The sequence below is a fragment of the Bombina bombina genome, chromosome 10 (assembly GCF_027579735.1).
Source record: "Bombina bombina isolate aBomBom1 chromosome 10, aBomBom1.pri, whole genome shotgun sequence".
NCBI classification, from domain to species: Eukaryota; Metazoa; Chordata; class Amphibia; order Anura; family Bombinatoridae; genus Bombina; species Bombina bombina.
Genome location: NC_069508.1, coordinates 160730365 through 160757616, shown reverse-complemented (window position 1 = coordinate 160757616; position 27252 = coordinate 160730365). Strand labels below are relative to the sequence as shown.

General features: G+C 41.5%; 2 protein-coding genes across 5 annotated transcripts; both read right to left on the bottom strand.

The window, feature by feature from the left end:
- Nucleotides 1-1132: 1132 nt before the first annotated feature.
- On the bottom strand, nucleotides 1133-19600 carry YIPF1 (Yip1 domain family member 1). Of its 4 annotated transcripts, none has more exons than XM_053693441.1 (10): nucleotides 19481-19600; nucleotides 11135-11276; nucleotides 9590-9732; nucleotides 8094-8174; nucleotides 7927-8014; nucleotides 6924-7040; nucleotides 6404-6570; nucleotides 6044-6226; nucleotides 5665-5760; nucleotides 1133-3180 (listed from the first exon to the last, which is right to left on the bottom strand). In XM_053693441.1, exons 2-9 carry the CDS (start codon nucleotides 11163-11165, stop codon nucleotides 5671-5673), a joined length of 900 nt encoding a protein of 299 aa, XP_053549416.1. In that variant the 5' UTR covers nucleotides 11166-11276; nucleotides 19481-19600; the 3' UTR covers nucleotides 1133-3180; nucleotides 5665-5670. The 4 variants fall into 4 exon arrangements, with proteins under 4 accessions (XP_053549416.1, XP_053549419.1, XP_053549417.1 ...); XM_053693444.1 differs by having other exon boundaries at nucleotides 1133-3105; XM_053693442.1 differs by having other exon boundaries at nucleotides 19553-19597.
- A 937-nt stretch (nucleotides 19601-20537) lies between these two features.
- IFT25 (intraflagellar transport 25) lies at nucleotides 20538-27204 on the bottom strand. The gene is made up of 5 exons (XM_053693992.1): nucleotides 27066-27204; nucleotides 24179-24285; nucleotides 23939-24007; nucleotides 23375-23418; nucleotides 20538-20801 (listed from the first exon to the last, which is right to left on the bottom strand). Exons 1-5 carry the CDS (start codon nucleotides 27164-27166, stop codon nucleotides 20703-20705), a joined length of 420 nt encoding a protein of 139 aa, XP_053549967.1. The 5' UTR covers nucleotides 27167-27204; the 3' UTR covers nucleotides 20538-20702.
- Between the last annotated feature and the right edge of the window lie 48 nt (nucleotides 27205-27252).

The following is a 27252-nucleotide window of genomic DNA, read 5'->3' as shown; positions in this document are numbered from 1 at the left end:
TATCTCAATATACAGGGTTCCGGGTGTGAAGGAGAGACACAAGTTTCATAGAATGCTCAAACCCCCCTCCAAAAGGTTTTGTGCAATTTCTCTCAATGCTGGTGAGTTTTGATCATCAGACCCTTCATAATGATGAAAATTTCTCATATGTGAAAAGTACACTTGAGCTAAAAGTGTCCGCTCCTTGGATGCAAAACAAGCTACTGCAGCTTTGTTCATTCCCTGGTTAAGTCCAATTCTCTTTTTCAACAAACTAATAATCTTTTCTGCCTTTTTTTGTGGCGATAGTGATCGCTGATGCCCCTTTACAGGACATGTAGCGGACACTGTGATGTCCTTTAATATATTATCACCTTAAGTTAATGATACGGTCTTTGTGAGTGATGCTTCTCTCGTGTGCCTTAGTACTTACTGTGGTACCCCAAGATACATACATTACAAGGACAGAACAAGTCTAAGCATAGACAGAAAACCAGGAGAAACAAATACACACAAAACAGAAATTCTATTGAAATTCATGTTATATTTACTTAAATGGGAAAAAAAGTCTCTTGAATTGTAAAGCACAATTATTCTGCTTAACGTTATTTAAAGGGGGGAATGCGTTCTTTCACTCACATAGGAACCAATGTTTAGAAACCACTAGCTTGGAGAGAAATCGCACTGAATTTTTGAGCATTATATTTTGATGTTAATGTATCTCCTTCACATACAGAACCTGCATAGCCAGATAAACAAATCCAAGGCTACAATTTACCTGTATATGTAGCCACATGAAAAAGTAGCTGATAACCATTTGTTCAGAGGTTTACAAACTGGAATCACTGCATTTACAGTCAAATGAAGCTAAGAATTTTTAAATTTTCACTTTCTGACAAATTATGGCTACACACACTTCCCATATGAAGTACATTCTTATTCAAGAACTTGGCATTTTTGCTATGAAGGTGCATCAAAAACACCAGGCTGCGCTCTCACAGGTGCACAAGGAGAGCACTCACAGACGCACAAGACTACCATACTGTGCTCTCTCTTACAAGCATGCACACACGCAAACGTGCACACACGCGCAAACGTACACACACAGTATGAGATAAACATCTGTCTCCTGTATAAAATACAAACTAATATGGACTTTTTTTTTAAATTTTTATTCTTATTCCCAAATCACAAAAAATGTCTGTATCCCTGTTTGACACAGAGTTCTCTTCTGCACCTGCCGTTACACTCAATAGCTATTCACCAGGAAACCATTTAGGAACTAAGTATTCCCGTTTGATAGTCACCATTACATACCTACAACAAAGGCTCTAGCAGAGGAAATAAAAATACTTAAAAAGTTTGACCTCTTTTTTTAATTTAAATGTTATTTAGTGCAAAGTAAAATCCTTTTTCTAATGAAGATTATGAACGTCCCTTTGAGTGTATAAAATATCACACACACTACAGGAAAATGAACAGTGGCTTCTGCCGTACTCATAAGGAATTAAATTCATTACATTTTCACCAATAATATTTTTGCACTTGTCAATCACAAGATGCATTGATGTGACAGCCTAGATAACGGATGTAAACCTTACATTGTTTTCTGTCATCTTCAAAAGGGGACATTAAATCTTCTATGCTTAAAGGGACAGTCAACTCAAAAAAAATGTATTGTTTAAAAAGATAGTTAATCCCTTTATTACCCATTCCCCAGTTTTGCATAACCAACATGATTATATTAATATACTTTTAACCTCTGTAATTACCTTGTATCTTAACATTTTTTGACAGCCCCCTGATCACATGACTATTTATGTATTATCTATTGACTTGCATTTTAGCCAATTAATGCAGGGTTGTGCAGAATCCACGGGCGTGAGCACAATGTTATCTATATGGCCCACATGAACTAGCAGTCTCCTGTTGTGAAAAGCAAATAAAAAAGCATGTGATTAAAAGGCTGTCTATAACATTTAAACCTCTAAATTTCTATAAAGTATATTAACATAATGTTGGTTGTGCAAAGCTCTGGAATGGGTAGTAAAGGCTTTATTGGTTAAAAAGTTGGATAAAGACAGTCCCTTTAAGAAAAAACCAGCAATGGAACGTTAAAATTATTTTTTAACCTCCCCCTCCCCTCTTTTCGTTATTTTTTTTCTCCTCTCTTTACTTTTATTCAATTTGTGTTGACAAACATCACGTTCTAGACATTGTCTGCAAACAGAAAATTTATTTTGTTATTATAAGAATTGGAGCTAGATATAACTGATAAAGAGGTAAGAATGTAAGCAATACGACTCCTACTGACAATGACTTTGTATTATACTTGGAAATGACTTAAATGTTTTTGTATTCTATTCACCAGTTATTGTAAAATGACACACTTATAACAATAAAAATCATTTAAACTTAAAATTATTTTTTAAAAACAAAAACTCTCTTTCGGTGTTGCTCACCATTACGAATAAATAATTAACAGGAATTATAATTTGTTTCCACTTACAATAAGTAGGTGCAAAGGAAGAACGTGAATGCTCAAAATCAAAAATTCACAAAGACTGGAACTTCTGAATGCTCTGATATTGAGCACTCGCTTTCTTTGCAAGTATTTAAAATTATTTTTGCTTGAAAAAAATGTTGATTAAAGCTCTTTAAATTAATTTTGAAAGAAACATGAAAAGACGTTTGTGCACAATGCATCCCTAGGGACGGACTGCTTATTGGCTGATATTGACATCTCCCACAGTTCTATTGGTGGAGGGTGACACACAACACAAGCATAAAACATTTTTTTTCTCTTTCAGAACATTAAAAAAGAAATTAAAAAAAAATGTTTAAAATATTTTAGAAACAACAAAATAAAAATAAGTTACTGTGACGTCCCTTTTATGTTCACATAAACATAATGTACAGAGCTCACGGAGCCAAATAGCAAAGAAAAAAAAAAAAAGAGAAGCAGCACTGTCCGTCACCATAAGGAAACTCCTAAAGCCATCAGACGACATCCAAACCCTCCTCCTCAGGGGAAACGTTATTGACACCGGCTGGAAGATAATCAGTGCAGACGGTGTTAGTGTAGAACTCATCATGAGTATTGTGCGCAGCTCTGGAAGCCACCGGCTGAAAGATAATCAGTGCAGGCGGTGTTAGTGTAGAACTCATCATGAGTATTGTGCGCAGCTCTGGAAGCCATATCTGTAGAAAGATGTAAAGCAAGCTGGAATCTGTATAAAGGAGACTACTTAACGTACATGGTCTAAACAACAACATACCAGGAAAGGTTCAATGACCTAAATATGTATAGCTTAGAGAAGGGAAAGGATGAGATGATAGAACCTTTCAACTATATTAAGGGGCTTAGTAAAGCTGAGGCAGTGAGAACAATTCAGAACAATTCAGAACAAGGGGTCATGATCTCATGATTAAGGGTAATAGGTTCAGGAGTCATTTGCAGAAGCTTCTTCACAGAAAGGGTGCCTGATTCATGGAATAAATTCACATTAGAGGTTGTAAAGACAAACACTGGGAAACTTCAAGAATGTGATAAGCAGGCGGCTACCCTACGTACTGATTAATGCCTGGGATAAGCATAAGGCTATCCTACATACTAATTAATGCCTGGGATAAGCATGAAGGCTACCCTACGTACGGATTAATGCCTGGGATAAGCATAAGGCTATCCTACATACTAATTAATGCCTGGGATAAGCATAAGGCTATCCTACATACTAATTAATGCCTGGGATAAGCATAAGGCTATCCTACATACTAATTAATGCCTGGGATAAGCATAAGGCTATCTTACATACTAATTAATGCTTGGGATGAGCAAAAGGCTATCTTACATACTAATTAATGCCTGGGATAAGCATAAGGCTGTCCTGCATACTAATTAATGCCTGGGATAAGCATAAGGCTGTCCTGCATACTAATTAATGCCTGGGATAAGCATAAGGCTGTCCTGCATACTAATTAATGCTTGGGATGAGCATAAGGCTACCCTACGTACTAATTAATGCCTGGGATAAGCATAAGGCTGTCCTGCATACTAATTAATGCTTGGGATGAGCATAAGGCTATCTTACATACTAATTAATGCCTGGGATGAGCATAAGGCTATCCTATTTACTAATTCATGCCTGGGATAAGCATAAGGCTATCCTATTTACTAATTAATGCCTGGGATAAGCATAAGGCTATCTCATTTACTAATTCATTCCTGGGATGAGCATAAGGCTATCTTACATACTAATTAATGCCTGGGATGAGCATAAGGCTATCCTATTTACTAATTAATGCCTGGGATAAGCATAAGGCTATCTCACATACTAATTAATGCCTGGGATGAGCATAAGGCTATCTTACATACTAATTAATGCCTGGGATGAGCATAAGGCTATCTTACATACTAATTAATGCCTGGGATGAGCATAAGACTATCCTACATACTAATGAATGCCAGATGGAAGCAGAGTGAGAGCTGCACAGGGAGCTTGTGTCTAAATGGGAGCAGGGCGAGAGCTGCACAGGGAGCTTGTGTCTAAATGGGAGCAGGGCGAGAGCTGCACAGGGGGCTTGTGTATAAATGGGAGCAGGGCGAGAGCTGCACAGGGAGCTTGTGTCTAAATGGGAGCAGGGCGAGAGCTGCACAGGGAGCTTGTGTATAAATGGGAGCAGAGCGAGAGCTGCACAGGGAGCTTGTGTCTAAATGGGAGCAGGGCGAGAGCTGCACAGGGAGCTTGTGTATAAATGGGAGCAGAGCGAGAGCTGCACAGGGAGCTTGTGTCTAAATGGGAGCAGAGCGAGAGCTGCACAGGGAGCTTGTGTCTAAATGGGAGCAGGGCGAGAGCTGCACAGGGGGCTTGTGTATAAATGGGAGCAGAGCGAGAGCTGCACAGGGAGCTTGTGTATAAATGGGAGCAGAGCGAGAGCTGCACAGGGAGCTTGTGTATAAATGGGAGCAGGGCGAGAGCTGCACAGGAAGCTTGTGTCTAAATGGGAGCAGAGTGAGAGCTGCACAGGGAGCTTGTGTCTAAATGGGAGCAGGGTGAGAGCTGCACAGGGAGCTTGTGTATAAATGGGAGCAGGGCGAGAGCTGCACAGGGAGCTTGTGTATAAATGGGAGCAGGGCGAGAGCTGCACAGGGAGCTTGTGTATAAATGGGAGCAGAGCGAGAGCTGCACAGGGAGCTTGTGTCTAAATGGGAGCAGGGCGGGAGCTGCACAGGGAGCTTGTGTCTAAATGGGAGCAAGGCGGGAGCTGCACAGGGAGCTTGTGTATAAATGGGAGCAGGGCGAGAGCTGCACAGGGAGCTTGTGTATAAATGGGAGCAGAGCGAGAGCTGCACAGGGAGCTTGTGTATAAATGGGAGCAGAGTGAGAACTGTACAGGAGCGATTTGCTTACATTTATGGAATGGGATAAAAAACAAACATTCTCAGTCTGTAAGAGGCAGAAGGAGATATTTGTTTTACTCAATAGATGAGGTCAAGAATGAGATTTTTTATTTGTTTGCAGAAAGAAAGGAACACAAAATGTTTTACAATTTATAAAATAATTCAGTATTTTTGGTTGATGTGATGAAGGGATTTTTTATTCAGTATTGATGTTTGTAATAAAATTGTAACTGGTTTATAATCTTTATCAGTAAACGTTAGAAACAACTTCATTGTGCAGTTACCTCCGGTCACTGAGCCAGAGCTGCTCCTTTTGTTGTATTAGGGGAAGCCACAGAGGGTAACGAATGCTCCTTCTCCGGGGGGTCAAAAAAATACACCTAAAGCAAAAACAATGTAAGTGAGCAGCTTTATCTCAGGAAGCAAAGGGGGCATCTCTACTGACACCGCATATAATCACAAATACAGACGCTACTGTCTGTTGTACACAAGGTAACAAGATGTTGTATATTAGAAACGTGATGTCAGTGGGCGTGGCACATCACATGATCAGTCACACCGATGATGTTATTATGAAGCCCATTGCATTATGTAGTGGTTTCCTTACAGTTTCATCAGTATCTTGGTGTGACAGGTTGGTTAGGAAATATCAGCAACGCTCACCCGAAATCCAACTGCCAGCAATGCATGGAGAAGGACGATAGCAACTATAGTGGCAACTGCAATTCTCCGATTATCCTCACGTACAGCTGGCCAGAATGTCAGCATGAGGATCGTCCCAGACAGGCACATCGCCAAAGCCATAAGGATCCAGCGTAGTATTTCTGACTGGAAAATCCACATCACCTGCCCAGAGGGAGAAGAAAAGAGGGGGCTCACCAGCAGGGGCGGAGAGGGGGCTCACCAGCAGGCGCGGAGAGGGGGCTCACCAGCAGGCGCGGAGAGGGGGCTCACCAGCAGGCGCGGAGAGGGGGCTCACCAGCAGGCGCGGAGAGGGGGCTCACTAAAATATTTTGGACTTACTGATGTAGGGATGTAGATGAACAGTGAATATCCATAGACGCACACAATCTCAAGGAAGGAATAGGATACCATGCTCATCACTTTGCTGTTTCTCCATGTTAAAAAGCCCCAGAGAGCAAGCGGCACCAACCAGGCGTAGGCAAAGATAGCAGTTGCTGCGATAGACACTGCAACAAACCGAAGCTGGTGAGTAATGTACAACAAGAAACTAGAAGGATACAGCAGCCTGACAAGGTGCACAAAACTATATATAAACACATAAGTGTCGTATTAGTGGTACAGAGCATGACTATATACCCAGCGCCATAGAAAAATAGCACAACTAATTCTAACAAATATATAGGGAATATCTCTAGCGTGTTATTTACATTATAGTAACATACAAATAAAAGACTCATAAAGACCAGTGTATAGCAGGTGACATTTTTTATAAAATTATAATATGCAGAATACAGCCCTGAATCACACACACATTAGTGCTATGAGACTCACCTACTGTACCTAAATTGATATCTCTCACCTTTCCTGAACTCTGGTACGTAGTGATAATCAGGGCGTCCGAGATGCAACAAGAAGTTAGACAGATTTCCACTGATGGTAATACAGAAAACCAGCGTGGCACAGATCCAGAAAGGACCTTAAATATAAAGCCAAACAGGAGATAAAGGGATAGTAACGTCCAAATTAAACGTTCATGATTCAGATGCATGTAATTTTAAACAACTTGCGAATTTACTTTTATCATCAAATTGACTTTGTTCTCTTGGTATTCTTAGTTGAAAGCTAAACCTAGGTAGGCTCTTATGCTATTTTCTAAGCCCTTGAAGGCCGCCTCTTATCTGAATGAATCTGACAGTTTTTCACAGCTAGAGGGCATTAGTTCATGTGTTTCATATAAATAACATTGTGCTCACACACATAGTGTTATTTAAGAGTCTGCACTAAATGCCTGAAATGCAAGTCTGTCAAAAGATCTGAGATAAGGGGGCAGTCTGCAGAAGCTTAGATACAAGGTAATTACAGAGGTAAAAAGTATATTAATATAACCGTGCTGGTTATGCAAAACTGGGGAATGGTAAATAAATGGATTGTCTATCTTATTAAACAATAACATTTTTGGTGTTTACTATCCAATTTTTTTCTTTCTAATTTACTCCTATTATCATTGTTTCTTCGTTCTCTTGGTATCTTTATTTGAAAAGCATTTTAGGTTCAGCACCTGGGTACCACTTGCCGGTTGGTGGCTAAACGTAGCACCAATAAGCAAGTGTTATCAAGGGTGCTGAACCAAAAATGGGCCGGCTCCTAAGCTTTCATCCCTGCTTTTTCAAATAAAGATACCAAGAGAACAAAGAAAAATTGATAATAGGAGTAAATCAGAATGTGGCTTAAAATTGCCTTCTCTATCTGAATCATGAAAGAAAAAAAATTGGGTTTAGTGCCCCTTAAGACATTCTGTTTCTATAAGTAAATACAGTGTGTTATGGGTTGGTGAAGGGAAATGTCAGATCTCCAGAACCCACCGTAAAGATCTGGGTTGCTTCTCACATACAACCGAACAAAGTTTCTTCCAGGTATTGGTAAAAGAGAGCCTTTAATTCTGTCAAGAACCTGTTAAAAAAACATAGCATATAATAGAGTAAATTCCAAGATGTGCCCCAAAGATAATAATAATGTGGTATCTCCCTACCTGATACGTGTCAACATCAAAAAATGTTTGATAATATTCAAAGGTCCAAAATGGGGCAAGTTTCTTCTGTCCAGCTAACAACTGCAAAGCAAATCACAAACATCAGTCATGGAGAGTCCTATGGCATTGCCATTTGCTGCATCTGCATAATGTTGAGGGCCTGATATTCAAAAGCTCGCCGACATGGAGAGAAATCACACAAAATCTTTAGGATATTTTTTAGACCTTCTAGTCTAATGTAGGGGTTTCTGTTTCACATAAAGATCACTACAAAGTAACAAACATTTCTCAAGATAAAAAAATAATAATAATTAGAAACAAAAATTTTAAGGGCCTAACCGTACCGACGAGACTTCTTAGATCTTCTCACCAGAGCGGTGAGGTTTTGAATATCAGGCCCTGAGTGAGACAGCTACAGGGAAAAGACAGAATAACAAGAGGCAGCAACAATAAAAATGGTGCCCCACTCCCACCAGGAGCTGCCCCAAGCACAGGACGCAGAATATAGAGAGGGGGTACCAAAAGGAATTAGCTTGGGTCTGGCAACTGTTTCACCACAAATCACAGACCAGGGGCCCCAAGAAGAGCAGCCCCCCCCTCCAACAGAACTAACTAACTTTATATGTCCTGGTTTGGTGACAAATATTCAGGATTGAAGACATTTTCTTCTAGAGGGACTATGTGGTTCCCTTACTGTACAGCATCTCGTGTCTGCACCATCTCTCCAACCAATGGGGAACAATAAAGTAAAAGCAACAGAAACTGTCTGGTGTGCACTGCGGTGTGCTGAGGTGCCGCTGACTTTACTAGAATGGTGAAAAGTGACCGGGACTGTTTGCTGCCCTCAGCGTCTACCCCTGTACCAACAGCCCTTTGACCTGAGCAGAAACGTCCTATTTAACAAATCTAGTCTGTGTTACCCGAGCACACCTGTGCTCCCTCTCTTCTACTCTTTGGGTCCAGCAAGACCCTAACAATAGTGTGGCCCTTCAGGAGTCTCTGATGTCATATATGTGGACCCCCGAATGATACAAGATGCCCATATTGCTTTACCACCTTTGCCATAATGTCGAGCGTATTGTTAATAACAGAGAAGCGTAAGCGACAGTAAAAGATATTTGTCTATCAATTTCAGCTGTTATAAATCTCTAATGTATGTAATTGGCCAATTTTAAAGCTGAGAATATGTTTAGTTATATTTGAGGAAGAATGTGAAATATCTCCATAACTGATGCACAGATAAAACTAAATACTGTTGGGGGACAAATAACGAAGCGGCAGGTGTCCGTTTGGGCTCTCAGGCTATAAGTTGAACAACCTGCTATTTATCCAGCCTCTGATAGGTCAGTGGCACTGGCTGCTGTTACCCTTTCAGTAGGTATAGATAAAACCCCTGTTGTTAGGGCGACATCTGGTGGCCAACATATAAACATGCAGATTATGCACAAGACTTTTCACAAAACACAATTTGCAATAGGATTAATCAGGTGAGGAACCTCAGTCTTGTCATCGTCATTGCCCAGCAAATCTTCATCTTCCCCAGACCTGTGCCTCCTCTGTCCTTTGTCTTCGGGCTCACCAATACTCACAGTTGTGGCATCAGGATTCGCTGCCAGCAGGTGGGCAGCGTCATCAAACTCTGAAAATAAGTGAAAAGCGGGATCCGAGTTGGTCTACAAATACTACAGTGTGGCTTCATGAGACAAAGTAAATGTGCACAGCATGAAGAATGTATTTTCCCTTTCATTATATTAATTTTCTTCTTCAGCCTCATACACACACATATACAGTACACTAACTCATATGAACATAATCACATAAGAGTAACAACTGAAATGCTCAAATGCTTTCAATTTCTCATAGAAGCAGTTGCACAATACTTACATTTTAGCTACATGCCTCTAGCACAAGCGATCATGCATACAGCTGTATGGGGTTATGTATCTATGCTGCGTATGATCTGTACACAGTATAGTTACCATACAAACACTGATAGACTAATAGGAGCACACTGGAGAATGAGTCATGACTATTCAAAACTGAGCATTTCAATTTTAACTATGTTGTCCCTTTAATGTAAAAAAGCTGAGCAGATAGAAGATAAAGATGATTGTTTCAATATCTTATGCTGCACAATCACAAATAGATATATAAATATCATTATTTTCTTTGATGCATCTAAAAGATGGCGTTTAAACAAAACATCCTGTGCTGCGTAAAGAATACTTTGCTGTTATGCTTATGGTTGTGTTACTGCACATCGGCAGAACAGATAGGGTTGTTATTGAGCTTATGGGTCACTTTCACACTCATAAGAGATGAAATGTAATATCCCTTTAATTATTCTAATAATTAACACCATGTTGTTACAAAGCACACTTATATAAATAAATATGTCTAACACATACACTCTGTCACTTTATCCTATCTCTCTCCGTAATCTTTTTAGTGAATTTGGGGAGAGGCGAGATGGAGAATAGTTAACACGTTTTTCAAAAATATATTCATTAAAGGCTCAGAGAATGGGGACAGTAAGCAAGGTGTGAGAAAGCAAGAGGGCAACTTGTCTGTGAGGCACACTTACCAAGCGAGATTACACAAACTGAAGTGCGTCATGTAACGTGCAAGTTATAAGACAATGTTACACTGAAGTGTGTCATGTAACGTGCAAGTTATAAGACAATGTTACACTGAAGTGCGTCATGTAACGTGCAAGTTATAAGACAATGTTACACTGAAGTGTGTCATGTAACGTGCAAGTTATAAGACAATGTTACACTGAAGTGCGTCATGTAACGTGCAAGTTATAAGACAATGTTACACACTGAAGTGTGTCATGTAACGTGCAAGTTATAAGACAATGTTACACTGAAGTGCGCCATGTAACGTGCTGGTTATAAGACAATGTTGCACTGAAGTGTGCCATGTAACGTGCAGGTTATAAGACAATGTTACACTGAAGTGTGCCATGTAACGTGCAGGTTATAAGACATTGTTACACTCTGTGCAGTAGTGTTACGGTATCACAGTTAGACCCTCACCTTGAAATTTCAGCCCATCTGCAGCCTCCATTGCTTCTCTGTATGGGATGTTGTGACCACAGGATAACTCCACAGATAGTCTGCAAAGCTCAGGTTACACGACAAAGGATCACACACCCATTACAAACCCAGGAATACGGAACTGTGTGAGGGAAATCAGTGTCATAAGTGAACAGAATGCTGAAGCCCCCTAATAGACAAACCAGCTCATTACAATTTATAGTACTGCAAGTGCTCCCCAATACTCCAAACTGCCTAACAGCAATCCGATAACCAGTAATATCCCTTTACTTCCTTAGCATGTCAGAAACCAGTCCTGGCTAATCCCAGTACACCCCAGTAACCAGTCCTGGCTAATCCCAGTACACCCCAGTAATCACTCCTGACTAATCCCAGTACACCCCAGTAACCAGTCCTGGCTAATCCCAGTACACCCCAGTAACCAGTCCTGGCTAATCCCAGTACACCCCAGTAACCAGTCCTGGCTAATCCCAGTACACCCCAGTAACCAATCCTGGCTAATCCCAGTACACCCCAGTAACCAGTCCTGGCTAATCCCAGTACACCCCAGTAACCAGTCCTGGCTAATCCCAGTACACCCCAGTAATCACTCCTGACTAATCCCAGTACACCCCAGTAACCAGTCCTGGCTAATCCCAGTACATCCCAGTAACCAGTCCTGGCTAATCCCAGTACACCCCAGTAACCAGTCCTGGCTAACCCCAATACACCCCAGTAATCAGTCCTGACTAATCCCAGTACACCCCAGTAACCAGTCCTGGCTAATCCCAGTACACCCAGTAATCAATCCTGGCAAATCCCAGTACACCCAGTAATCAGATCTGGCTAATGCCAGTACACTCCAGTAACCAGTCCTGGCTAATCCCAGTACACTCCAGTAACCAGTCCTGGCTAATCCCAGTAAACACCAGTAATCAGTCCTGGCTAATCCCAGTACACCCAGTAATCAATCCTGGCTAATCCCAGTACACCCCAGTAATCAGACCTGGCTAATCCCAGTACACCCCAGTAATCAATCCTGACTAATCCCAGTAATCAATCCTGGTTAATTCCAGTACACCCTAGTAATCAATCCTGACTAATCCCAGTACACCCCAGTAATCAATCCTGGCTAATCCCAGTACACCCCAGTAACCAGTTCTGGCTAATCCCTGTACACCCCAGTAATCAATCCTGGCTAATCCCAGTACACCCCAGTAACCAGTCCTGGCTAATCCCAGTACACCCTAGTAATCAATCCTGGCTAATCCCAGTACACCCTAGTAATCAATCCTGACTAATTCCAGTACACCCCAGTAATCAATCCTGGCTAATCCCAGTACACCCCAGTAATCAATCCTGGCTAATCCCAGTACACCCCAGTAATCAATCCTGGCTAATCCCAGTACACCCCAGTAACCAGTCCTGGCTAATCCCAGTACACCCCAGTAATTGGGCCTGACTAATCCCAGTACACCCCAGTAATCAATCCTGGCTAATCCCAGTACACCCCAGTAACTAGAACTGGCTAATCCTAGTACACCCCAGTAATCAATCCTGGCTAATCCCAGTACACCCCAGTAATCAATCCTGACTAATCCCAGTAATCAATCCTGGCTAATCCCAGTACACCCTAGTAATCAATCCTGGCTAATCCCAGTACACCCCAGTAATCAATCCTGGCTAATCCCAGTACACCCCAGTAATCAGTCCTGGCTAATCCCAGTATACCCCAGTAATCAGTCCTGGCTAATCCCAGTACACCCCAGTAACCAGTCCTGGCTAATCCCAGTACACCCCAGTAACCAGTCCTGGCTAATCCTAGTACACCCCAGTAACCAGTCCTGGCTAATCCCAGTACACCCCAGTAACCAGTCCAGGCTAATCCTAGTACACCCCAGTAACCAGTCCTGGCTAATCCCAGTACACCCCACTAACCAGTACTGGCTAATCCTAGAACACCCCAGTAACCAGTCCTGACTAATCCCAGTACACCCCAGTAACCAGTACTGGCTAATCCTAGTACACCCCAGTAACCAGTCCTGGCAAATCCTAGTACACCCCAGTAATCAGATTTGGCTAATCCCAGTACACCCCAGTAACCAGTACTGGCTAATCCTAGTACACCCTAGTAATTGGTCCTGGCTAATCCCAGTACACCCCAGTAACCAGTCCTGGCTAATCCTAGTACACCCCAGTAATCAATCCTGGCTAATCCCAGTACACCCCAGTAACTAGTACTGGCTAATCCTAGTACACCCCAGTAATTGGTCCTGGCTAATCCCAGTACACCCCAGTAACCAGTACTGACTAATCCCAGTACACCCCAGTAATCAATCCTGGCTAATCCCAGTACACCCCAGTAATCAATCCTGGCTAATCCCAGTACACCCCAGTAACCAGTCCTGGCTAATCCCAGTACACCCTAGTAATCAATCGTGGCTAATCCCAGTACACCCTAGTAATCAATCGTGGCTAATCCCAGTACACCCCAGTAATCAATCCTGGCTAATCCCAGTACACCCCAGTAACCAGTCCTGACTAATCCCAGTACACCCCAGTAATCCGATCTGGCTAATCCCAGTACACCCCAGTAATCCGATCTGGCTAATCCCAGTACACCCCAGTAATCAGATCTGGCTAATCCCAGTACACCCCAGTAACCAGTCCTGACTAATCCCAGTACACCCCAGTAATCAGATCTGGCTAATCCCAGTACACCCCAGTAATCAGATCTGGCTAATCCCATTACACCCCAGTAATCAAATCTGGCTAATCCCAGTACACCTCAGTAATCAAATCTGGCTAATCCCAGTACACCCCAGTAATCAGATCTGGCTAATTCCAGTACACCCCAGTAATCAGATCTGGCTAATCCCAGTACAACCCAGTAATCAGATCTGGCTAATCCCAGTACAACCCAGTAATCAGTCCTAGCTAATCCCAGTACATTCTAGCAATAAATCCTGGCTAATCCCAGTGTACCCCAGTAATCCATCCTGGCTAATCCCAGTACACTAGGGTGACCAGACATCCCCAATTTTAGGGGACAGTCCCCAGAAAAATTATGTCCCGGGCTCCTGTTGTACTGCAGCCAAGTGCTGGGTGGAAGTGATCGTCCTGATAACTTCACTTTGTCTGGGTGGACACTAAGCGCCTAATGCTAAAAGGGACCCTTTGCTCTAATAAATTGACCCCTAGCGGTCAGAAAAGTGGATATTCAGAAAGAAAAATTATTATTAAAGCGCCAAAAGGACAAGGCTGGGTCTAAGTAAAATTATATCATTTATTACAATGAATATAGAAAACAGTTAAAATATATCTAGAGTACATAAAAAATATATATACATATATCCTGGATCCAAGATTTACAATAATTAAAACAAAATGTAAAAGCAATCAGTAAAAACAGATGTATCCAAAACTTGATTATCAGTACTTCGATTGGTTTGGAAATCTGATATGTTGTGAGTCAATGATACAAGCTATGTATCTTAACAGTGCTTTAAAGCAAATGGATTGAATGTTATTTGATTGAGTGTGGGTGCTCTTATTAACACATCAGTGTGAAATAATAAAGTGCAAACAAAGGTTAACAAAGAACAGTGTAAAGATCAGTGTAAACCTATGATGTGAACACAACTAGCAATCGTTAAATTGTGTAGTGTTAGTGTACAATGGCAAACTCCAAAAAAACATATAAAAATATAAAAATATAAAAATCCAAAAAAAGGTCCAAAAAAGTCCTGAAACAAAGTGAACAGTCAAACAACAGTGGAGAATGTCAGATGTGAAAAATTAAAAATGAAAAAATGAAAAAATGAAATAATGAAATGAAAAAATGTACTTGTTTGTCCCAAACAGATGTAGTGGTATTCCTCCCAGTGTTTTTTCTCCCAAGTGTTAGATGTAGATAAGACTCCTAAGTGATGACCCAATCGGTCAGTCAGTGATCTGCCATATTGATCCTTTCTGTCAAAGATACAAGAACAATAATAGTGCAGACGTTTTACAAAATAGCTCCCTATCAGAGTATCACTTACCAGTCGACGCGTTTCGGTCAGGCATTGACCTTTATCAAGACTGGTTTTAGCTAATTTTTTGCTTCTTTTTATACCCTTGTTGATTTTCGTATGACCGGAAGTGCAGTTTCCCACTTCCGGTTTCGGGTGACGATCGTTAGTTAATATCGTATATGAAAGGGCTTTTCTATTGGCATTTTTTATTCATAGTTTGGAATAAAACACTTGTATCTTAAATCCATATAGTTTGGTATGGTATATTTAATGTTTTCCTATGAGTTCCGATTTTCTAGTTATCTGATTGGTCGAATTTAGGGCGTGTGTTCTATGCCTTTTACTATTGGTGGTGTATTTCAGTCTTGTGAATAGACTCCAACTACCTATTTACATGTGGGGGTGTGTATTAGTTCCCTTTTCTTATTGGTCCAATATTTTTTAGTGCCGGTTTCCATACTATTTTCAGTGTATGTTAATTGTGAATTGGATATGTTCTTTTGTGTGGTCCAGTCAAAGGTGGGATAGACATTGTGTGTCACAGTCAAAATTGAAAAATAATGAAAAGTAAATATAACATAACAAATAAAAATAAAAAATAGAAATAGCGATTAAAACAATAGAAATTATATAAATATTGCAACAAGTACATACATACTTTTATACATACTTTTTACATTCTTAGCATTTTATTTCTTCAATCTTATGCTTTATTAGACATTTTTAAAGTGGAATGACATATTGATGGTATATAGAAATTTCAATAGACCCGTGCTTTGTTGTTTTCTTATCTGTTTAAAATGGGGGGTATATGAGATACTTTTTCTTGTTGGTCTTCGGTAATTTATTAATAATTATTGTTTTTTTAAATTCTTTCTGATTATCCAGCTTAGATTTTAGCTTAAATTATAGCTTAAATTTTTATTATAGCTTATATTTTTAGAGGACTGGGTTAATGATTCTTCTCTAATATATTAAATGTTCTTTCTATTGTGTGTATTGGGTATAGTGGGTTTTTTGTTGGAAATCTGTATATACCCCTTTATTAGGTATTAGAGGGCCGATCGTAAGGGCCACTTGGAATGGGATTAAAACCCCATGTCAGGTTGTATCTATGTGATTTCTTTTTCTGGATAACTCCAGAAAAAGAAATCACATAGATACAACCTGACATGGGGTTTTAATCCCATTCCAAGTGGCCCTTACGATCGGCCCTCTAATACCTAATAAAGGGGTATATACAGATTTCCAACAAAAAACCCACTATACCCAATACACACAATAGAAAGAACATTTAATATATTAGAGAAGAATCATTAACCCAGTCCTCTAAAAATATAAGCTATAATAAAAATTTAAGCTATAATTTAAGCTAAAATCTAAGCTGGATAATCAGAAAGAATTTAAAAAAACAATAATTATTAATAAATTACCGAAGACCAACAAGAAAAAGTATCTCATATACCCCCCATTTTAAACAGATAAGAAAACAACAAAGCACGGGTCTATTGAAATTTCTATATACCATCAATATGTCATTCCACTTTAAAAATGTCTAATAAAGCATAAGATTGAAGAAATAAAATGCTAAGAATGTAAAAAGTATGTATAAAAGTATGTATGTACTTGTTGCAATATTTATATAATTTCTATTGTTTTAATCGCTATTTCTATTTTTTATTTTTATTTGTTATGTTATATTTACTTTTCATTATTTTTCAATTTTGACTGTGACACACAATGTCTATCCCACCTTTGACTGGACCACACAAAAGAACATATCCAATTCACAATTAACATACACTGAAAATAGTATGGAAACCGGCACTAAAAAATATTGGACCAATAAGAAAAGGGAACTAATACACACCCCCACATGTAAATAGGTAGTTGGAGTCTATTCACAAGACTGAAATACACCACCAATAGTAAAAGGCATAGAACACACGCCCTAAATTCGACCAATCAGATAACTAGAAAATCGGAACTCATAGGAAAACATTAAATATACCATACCAAACTATATGGATTTAAGATACAAGTGTTTTATTCCAAACTATGAATAAAAAATGCCAATAGAAAAGCCCTTTCATATACGATATTAACTAACGATCGTCACCCGAAACCGGAAGTGGGAAACTGCACTTCCGGTCATACGAAAATCAACAAGGGTATAAAAAGAAGCAAAAAATTAGCTAAAACCAGTCTTGATAAAGGTCAATGCCTGACCGAAACGCGTCGACTGGTAAGTGATACTCTGATAGGGAGCTATTTTGTAAAACGTCTGCACTATTATTGTTCTTGTATCTTTGACAGAAAGGATCAATATGGCAGATCACTGACTGACCGATTGGGTCATCACTTAGGAGTCTTATCTACATCTAACACTTGGGAGAAAAAACACTGGGAGGAATACCACTACATCTGTTTGGGACAAACAAGTACATTTTTTCATTTCATTATTTCATTTTTTCATTTTTTCATTTTTAATTTTTCACATCTGACATTCTCCACTGTTGTTTGACTGTTCACTTTGTTTCAGGACTTTTTTGGACCTTTTTTTGGATTTTTATATTTTTATATTTTTATATGTTTTTTTGGAGTTTGCCATTGTACACTAACACTACACAATTTAACGATTGCTAGTTGTGTTCACATCATAGGTTTACACTGATCTTTACACTGTTCTTTGTTAACCTTTGTTTGCACTTTATTATTTCACACTGATGTGTTAATAAGAGCACCCACACTCAATCAAATAACATTCAATCCATTTGCTTTAAAGCACTGTTAAGATACATAGCTTGTATCATTGACTCACAACATATCAGATTTCCAAACCAATCGAAGTACTGATAATCAAGTTTTGGATACATCTGTTTTTACTGATTGCTTTTACATTTTGTTTTAATTATTGTAAATCTTGGATCCAGGATATATGTATATATATTTTTTATGTACTCTAGATATATTTTAACTGTTTTCTATATTCATTGTAATAAATGATATAATTTTACTTAGACCCAGCCTTGTCCTTTTGGCGCTTTAATAATAATTTTTCTTTCTGAATAACTTCACTTTGTCCCAGTGTATGGCAGGCAGAGCTTGTGTTGTTTGTATATGTATGCTTGTGTATGTGCGCATGTGTGTGTGTGTGTGTGTGTGTATGTATATGTTTGTATATGTATGCTTGTGTATGTGTGTGCGTGTGTATATATATATATATATATATATATATATATATATGTTTGTTTGTATGTATGTGCATGTGTGTATATTTATGCGTGTGTGTGTGCGCATGTGTGTATGTGTGTATATGTATGCTTGTGTGTGTATATGTATGCTTGTGTGTCTATATGTATGCATACTTGTGTATATGTATACTTGTGTGTGTATATATCTATGCTTGTATGTCTGTGTATATGCATGTGTGTATATGTATACTTGTGTGTGTGTGTATATATGAAAGCTTGTGTGTTTGTGTATGTGCATGTGCATGTATATGTAGGATTGTGCATATGTGTGTGTGTATATGTATGCTTGTGAGTGAGAAAATTTGAGAAATAACGTATACACGGTATATCATACAATCACTCCATAAACCCATACCAGATACACTGCATATATAATTTGAGGAAAATATGCAAATAAAATAGTTTTTTTACCATTTGTAAATAAAAAAAAAAAGCTGTGATTGCAGGAAGCCTGATTCGTCATTTCTGACGTCTGCAGAGGCTTCAGACGGCAGGGGGGAATCGCTGTAGCGGCATTCAGGATTAAAAGGTACGTTTTTTTGAAGAAAAACAGTGAAATGTAAATTTTGATGAATTAAAGTGCCCTTGTTTTTAATAGGTTTATTAAAAACCGGGCACTAATTCATCAAAATGGACCTTCACTTTAATCCTGAATGCCGCTCCAGCGATTCCCCCGGCCGTCGGAAGCCTCTGCAGACGTCAGAAATGACGAATCAGGCTTCCTCCAATCACAGCTTCCCCCCCGGGGGAATCTTGGCCTGATGCAACGCTGTGATTGGAGGAAGCCGAAAACAGTGAAATGTAAATTTTGATGAATTAAAGTGCCCTTGTTTTTAATAGGTTTATTAAAAACCGGGCATTAATTCATCAAAATGGACCTTCACTTTAAAAATCTGGTCACTTTACAGTACACCCCAATAATCAGTCATAGCTAAACCCTGTACATCCCAATAATCAATCCAAAATAATCCCAGTACACCCCAGTAATTAGTCCTGGCTAATCCCAGCACACCCTAGTAACCCGTCCTGTTTTTTTATAACAGTAGACACAGTAACTAGTAACCAAACCTACCTACCTTAAACCGGTGTCCCGGAGTACTTCCGGTAAAATACTCAGCTGAATACAGTGAAACGGCGACTTCACTCACCCGAAAACCCGATAACATACACAGATCACGTGACAATGTTGCCGGAAGTCGGACTGTAAATGTAATCATGGGACCATAGCTGACTAATCACTGCGCGCAACGTCACTAGATACACAGTTTGTCACCCCCCTCTGTACAGTCATAATAGCAGCCGGTGCCACCTCATCCGCCCTGATATACAGTCATATTCTACTAATGGTCACTTTACATACATCTGTTCCTGAGATATTTTTTCCTGAACCCCCGCCCCATAATTATCTGACAAATGCCCCTAACACACATATTTCTCTGACATGCCCCTAACCCCCAACTCACTTCTCTCCCTGACATATGCCCCCGCCCCCCAAAACACAATTCTCTCCGTCATAAATATGCCCCTGACCCCCCAACATTCTAATTTCCCTAACATATGTCCCTGTCCCCCAAGACACTTATTTCCTTGACATATGCTCCTGCCCCCGCAAAAGCACACATCGCCCTGAAATATGCCCCGAACCCCAACACTTCTCTCCCTGACATAAGCCCCTAACACACTTATTTCCTTGACATATGCCCCAACCCCCATACGTATCTTTACCTGACCTATGCTCCTGACCCCAAGACTCAAATCTCTCCCTGACATATGCCACTGACCCCCAAAACACACCTATGCCCCTGCCCCCCAATAAAACACATCCCTCCCTGACCCCCCCCCCCAAAACACACATCTCTCCCTGAACCCCCCCCCCCCAAAAAAAACACACATCTCTCCCTGACATATGCCCCTGAGCCCCCCCAAACGCACTCTCCCTGACTAAACTGTATGTACATCCCTTTTGTGTCCATTTTATACTGCACCATCTTGTTGTCCTTTTTAGGTCATGTAAGATATTTCTAACCTATACACCAGGCAAGATTTTATTAGTGATTTATACAGAAGGGTCATCTTTAATTTATTTTTTCTGATTCTTCACAAAAAAACAAATGTTTATTGCAATACAACATATTTATGATATGATTTTGGTTTTTATTAGAAAGTCTATAAATACAGGTAATATACACAAACACAGTGGAACCTCATCTTGCACTTTTACAGCAGTCTGCTAACAATGGTGCAGACACTGAACACTTCAGTATGGGACATAAAAAAGCCATACGAATACTCAGATGGTTACACTCCTGCCTCTGCGGACACACTGCGCACAGCCACAAAATGATCATATCCAGACAGGATCACAAAGCGCAAATGGGCAACCTGCATCCCATTGAGCTGGAAAAAATGAGAACAAGAGTCTGTTATGGAATCATAGCACAACCATGTGTCAATTATTACAGTTTTATTCATTTAACTACCAAGGATATTTTAAGGGATATTTTATATTGGGGTGAAGTTCCCTTAGACTTGTAACACAGATTATCTTCTTATGAACACTAGTAAGGAATGAGGCTATACCAGAGGACAAATACAGTGTGAGCCAGGACACAGAAATTTAATAAATATAGAACATCTTGCTTCTGGGCACAAGTCGGGTACAGTCTGGACAGAGCTGCAGCAGAGACATAAAGCAGTGAATTTTCTGAATATAAATCATGGTCAAATAAAGTGTTGATCCTCTAATCTGTTGTAGCTCATGAACATTTGCTTCGCCTGCCTTAGTGACATTTCAGTGATCGCACCAAGTACAAATATAAGATTTAGTAATGCAGATCCAGGAAATCAGCATGCAGATAAGAAGGAGAGATTGGAACATTTACTATCAATTGTGCTAAAAAATGTTTTCTCATCCACATTAATGTGCAGCATTTAAACGTGTCTGTACTATTATTGCCTAACTAAATAAAGTTGTTAATTTAAACTTAAAGGGACACTGGACCCAATTTTTTTTTTCTTTTGTGAATCAGATAGAGCATGAAATTTTAAGCAACTTTCTAATTTACTCCTATTATCACATTTTCTTCATTCTCTTGGAATTTTTATTTGAAATGCAAGAATGTAAGTTCAGATGCTGCCCATTTTTGGTGAACAACCTGGGTTGTCCTTGCTGATTGGTGGATAAATTCATCCACCAATAAAAAAAATGCTGTCCAGAGTTCTGAATAAAAAAAAGCTTAGATGCCTTCGTTCTCAAATAAAGATACCAAGAGAACGAAGAAAAATTGATAATAGGAGTAAATTAGAAATTTGCTTAAAATTGCATGCTCTATCTGAATCACGAAAGAAAAAATTTGGGTTCAGTGTCCCTTTAATCTAATATACCAGTATCAGCATTTCCTACTAATGCTCCTTGATTTATAATACAGTGTTCACAGAACATTTTCTCACATTATGAAGTAGCCAGGAGGGGACAGTGAAATACTTTGCAATATTATAACATTTTGTGTAAATATTACTTAAAAGGGATATAAAACCATCTGTTTCATTGTTGAAATATAAAGCACTAAGCATTGTGTTATACAAAATAGAAATCATTGCAATATATATTATTTATCCTTTTTTAACTTCATTTGTGCAAGGGCAATGACTTCCTGTGACAGCCCCACAAGGGGACTGGGGTCTCTATAGCACAGCTTATCTAACGTGATGTCATAAATCTTCTAGAGCAATGTGAGCTGGTCTACTATTCTGGAAATACCAGCTAAACAGAAAGTCAGTTTCTTGCCCATGATCAGAAGAGGCAAAATGCAACTTAAAAGGACATTGTACACTAAAAAATTTTTTGCATAAATATTTTGTAGATAATCAATTTATATAGCCCATCTGGGTGTGTTTTTGTAAACATCTGAGGCTGTTTTTGGAAAAATGTATAATTTTGCTTATTTTAAAATAAAATTGTGCTGATTTTCAGACTCCTAACCAAGACCCACAGTTTTAGATGTATACTGATGTCTAAAGACTCCTGGTTGTGTAATGGGTCTTTTCATATGCAGGGGAGGGGGGAGTGTCTGATTTTTTTTCGCTTTCCCAACCTCTTTCACTGGGTGTCCTAGCCTAACCTCATCAACAGTGCTAAACTGGGAGCTTCTAAGTACATTTTTAAAAGGTTATATACTGGAAGTTTATATCAGTATCTGTGCATATTCTTCTTTATAGTAGTGTCTATTACATGCAGTTATAGAAAAATTGGTATACACGTCATCTCCATAAGTGCTCATTTTGCAATAAAACGAGAAAGTTGTTTGCTGTTTTGTTTTTTGTGTTTACTTTGATTTAACATAAGTTGTTGGGGGGTTTTTACACTAAAGGAGCACTGTTTCAATACCTCCTTTAAGCTATCCAAATCATAAATAAAGTGCATTATTTAACATAAATTGTTTTAATGATCATTTGTGCAACAAACATTGAAAACATTTATACTGTATTAGCTAATTTTAGCCTCATATTGGATTAAATTGTAGCCAGGTGGTGTGCCCATAATTAGGTCCTGGGGAGAATACTGAGGTAGCTCCTACTAATGCTCAACAAGAAGTAACAGGATGTACCTATCAGTCATTCAGCATTAGCCAATAACCATTAACAGGAAGTGTCTATCGGCCAGTAACCATTGGTAGGAAGCGCCTATCGGCCAATAACCATTGGTAGGAAATATACAACTGATAAAGCTGTATTAGTTTTCATTTAATTTTGTCATGCAAAAAGAAAAACAAAAATCAGTTTAGATGCCGCTTTTTCATACATTTTGAATAGTGTTCCTTTAATGTCACAAAGTGATGCTCTGACCCTAAAGATCTAATTTCATACAGTTTATTTTGTATCACTTTGTTAGAACTTAGTTGTTAGGCATTCCCTCTGGTCTAACACTGCAACAAGTAGGGGTTAGTTACACAAAGGTGCTGATCACTCACAGGAAATTCCTCATTCTGCAAATGTCCTTCTGCAGGCTCCAGATCTATAGAATAAGAAAACAGACACAGTACTGTAAGACGTAAAAAAATAATTGTGCACGCTCCTGAGCCTACTCAGTAATAGAATTGGATTTTATTTTTTTTAATTGCACTCTGTATCTGAATCATGAAATTTTAAAGGATCTAAACAGTAAAATTGAAAAACTGACAAATATACCATAAGCACTAACTTTGCATTTGAAATGGGCAGTAGAATATCTTCTGGAAGTAAATTCAATTTTCCCTCCCCTGTATCATGTGACAGCTATCAGCCAAACACATAATGCATATATGTATATACTTTGCACATGCTCAGTAGAAGCTGGAGCTTCAGCAAGTGTACATATAAAAATGAATGTGCACATTCTCTCAACAGGAGTATACTGGAAGCTTTATCTAAATCATGAAACTTTCAATTTGACTTTTGAGGTCTTTAATTTTGGACTTCTGTGTCCTTTTAAATATAAAGTTCTGCTAAAAATAAACAATTTCAGGGTATCTCAGGATTGTATTAAACCTACTCACCCTTTTCCACAAAACACTCAAAATCCACTGGCTCTTTAGAGATGCTTTTTTCAATTCTTAAGGATTGTACTAAAAGAAAGAAGCACTGAATCTTTACTTACTTTTAATAATAAAACATTATATATATATATATATTAGAATAGGTGATACCATATATACACAAATATGAAGTTTACAATATAATATCATTATAGGTCACATAAAAACCATCAATAAAATTCATGGCGTAGTCGCACTTACCCAGGAAGCTTTGCAGGGTAATACTGTTGATTCTCTGTGGGCTGCTCAGGCTAATGATAAATTCCTGGGGGAACATCCCAGTTGTGACCCAAAATGTTTCTGGATCCCTGTGAAAACAAATGCTGAACAATAAGATAACCATAAAGAAAGCACATTTGCCCCACAGTGACCCGGGAAAAAAGGGGTATGAGTCATGACATAAAGATAAAAAGTCCAAAGTGGAACAGAGACTGGGACCACAGGCATTGAGTCTCTATGGAGCAGAGAAGGGGGTACAAACAAGAACTTCTGGGGGAGCTGAGAAGAGGATCAGAGAGAGTGTGCACACATACAACCACTGGAACTGCAGATGGGGGGGGCAGACGCAGGGTGCAGGTACAGGTCTCAGGGGGAGCAGAGACAGGGTACAGACGCAGGTCTCTGAAGGTGCAGGCGCAGGTCTCTGGAGGAGCTGAGACAGGGTGCAGGCGCAGGTCTCTGGAGGAGCAGAGACAGGGTGCAGGGGCAGGTCTCTGGAGGAGCAGGCGCAGGTCTCTGGAGGAGCAGGCGCAGGTCTCTGGAGGAGCAGGCGCAGGTCTCTGGAGGAGCAGGCGCAGGTCTCTGGAGGAGCAGAGACAGGGTGCAGGCGCAGGTCTCTGGAGGAGCAGAGACAGGGTGCAGGCGCAGGTCTCTGGAGGAGCAGGTGTAGGTCTCTGGAGGAGCAGGCGCAGGTCTCTGGAGGAGCAGAGACAGGGTGCAGGTCTCTGGAGGAGCAGAGACAGGGTGCAGGCGCAGGTCTCTGGAGGAGCAGAGACAGGGTGCAGGTCTCTGGAGGAGCAGAGGGAGAGTGCAGGTACAGGTCTCGGGGGAGCAGAGGGAGGGTGCAGGTACAGGTCTCGGGGGAGCAGAGGGAGGGTGCAGGTACGGGTCTCGGGGGGAGCTGAGGGAGGGTGCAGGTACAGGTCTCAGGGGGAGCAGAGGGGGTTGCAGGTACAGGTCTCTGGGGGGAGCAGAAGGACGGTGCAGGTACAGGTCTCTGAGGGGACCAGAGGGAGGGTGCAGGTACAGGTCTCTGAGGGGAGCAGAGGGAGGGTGCAGGTACAGGTCTCTGAGGGGAGCAGAGGGAGGGTGCAGGTACAGGTCTCTGAGGGGAGCAGAGGGAGGGTGCAGGTACAGGGCTCTGAGGGGAGCAGAGGGAGGATACAGGGCTCTAGGGGGAGCAGAGGGGGGGAGCAGAGGGAGGGTACAGGCACAGGTCTCTGGGGGGAGCAGAGGGAGGGTGCAGGTACAGGGCTCTAGGGGGAGCAGAGGGAGGGTGCAGGTTTCAGGGGGAGCAGAGGGAGGGTGCAGGTACAAGTCTCAGGGGGAGCAGAGGGAGGGTGCAGGTACAGGTCTCTGAGGGGAGCAGAGGGAGGGTGCAGGTACAGGGCTCTAGGGGGAGCAGAGGGAGGGTGCAGGTGCAGGTACAGGTCTCTGGGGGGAGCAGAGGGAGGGTGCAGGTGCAGGTACAGGTCTCTGGGGGGAGCAGAGGGAGGGTGCAGGTACAGGTCTCTGGGGGGAGCAAAGGGAGGGTGCAGGTACAGGTCTCTGAGGGGACCAGAGGGAGGGTGCAGGTACAGGTCTCTAGGGGGAGCAGAGGGAGGGTGCAGGTACAGGTCTCTGGGGGGAGCAAAGGGAGGGTGCAGGTACAGGGCTCTAGGGGGAGCAGAGGGAGGGTGCAGGTACAGGTCTCAGGGGGAGCAGAGGGAGGGTGCAGGTACAGGTCTCTGAGGGGAGCAGAGGGAGGGTGCAGGTACAGGGCTCTAGGGGGAGCAGAGGGAGGGTGCAGGTCTCTGGGGGGGAGCAGAGGGAGGGTGCAGGTACAGGTCTCTGGGGGGAGCAGAGGGAGGGTGCAGGTACAGGTCTCTGAGGGGACCAGAGGGAGGGTGCAGGTACAGGGCTCTAGGGGGAGCAGAGGGAGGGTGCAGGTACAGGGCTCTAGGGGGAGCAGAGGGAGGGTGCAGGTATAGGTCTCTGGGGGGAGCAAAGGGAGGGTGCAGGTACAGGGCTCTAGGGGGAGCAGAGGGAGGGTGCAGGTACAGGTCTCTGGGGGGAGCAAAGGGAGGGTGCAGGTACAGGGCTCTAGAAGGAGCAGAGGGAGGGTGCAGGTACAGGTCTCAGGGGGAGCAGAGGGAGGGTGCAGGTACAGGTCTCAGGGGGTGCAGGTACAGGTCTCAGGGGGAGCAGAGGGATGGTGCAGTGACAGGGCTCTAGGGGGAGCAGAGGGAAGGTGCAGGTCTCAGGGGGAGCAGAGGGAGGGTGCAGGTCTCGGGAGGGTGCAGGTACAGGTCTCTGAGGGGACCAGAGGGAGGGTGCAGGTACGGGTCTCTGGGGGAGCAGAGAGAGGGTGCAGGTACAGGGCTCTAGGGGGAGCAGAGGGAGGGTGTAGGTACAGGGCTCTAGGGGGAGCAGAGGTAGGGTGCAGGTCTCAGGGGGAGCAGAGGGAGGGTGCAGGTCTCAGGGGGAGCAGAGGGAGGGTGCAGGTACAGGTCTCAGGGGGAGCAGAGCGAGGGTGCAGGTCTCAGGGGGAGCAGAGCGAGGGTGCAGGTCTCAGTGTGACCAGAGGGAGGGTGCAGGTACAGGTCTCAGGGGGAGCAGAGCGAGGGTGCAGGTCTCAGTGTGACCAGAGGGATGATGCAGGTACAGGTCTCAGGGGGAGCAGAGGGAGGGTGCAGGTCTCTCGGACGCCTGGAAGCCTTACATGTCTTTCAAGTTCGAGACTAGTGGAAACTCCTAGCTCTGTATATTAATTTAACCCCTTGTTGAGCAAGGCATAGTGTGACATACGAGTCTTCTCTGGCATACAATGGCTTACAGAGCCACGCCGACTAATTAGGGACAATTGACCCCAGCAGACAGCAACCCTCACCCATCTACTATGCAGTCCGCCGGATGCCTGGAGTCACCGGAGGTTGCCAAGGTAACGCGCGCCCCTGACGAGCTCGCACACGGATCCCGGCTTCTAGTCATGTTTTGCAGCCGCTGCACACTAGCGGTGATGTTGTCAAGCTGTTACCTAGCAACCAGTCACGTATCCGGAAATGGAATAAATCTGT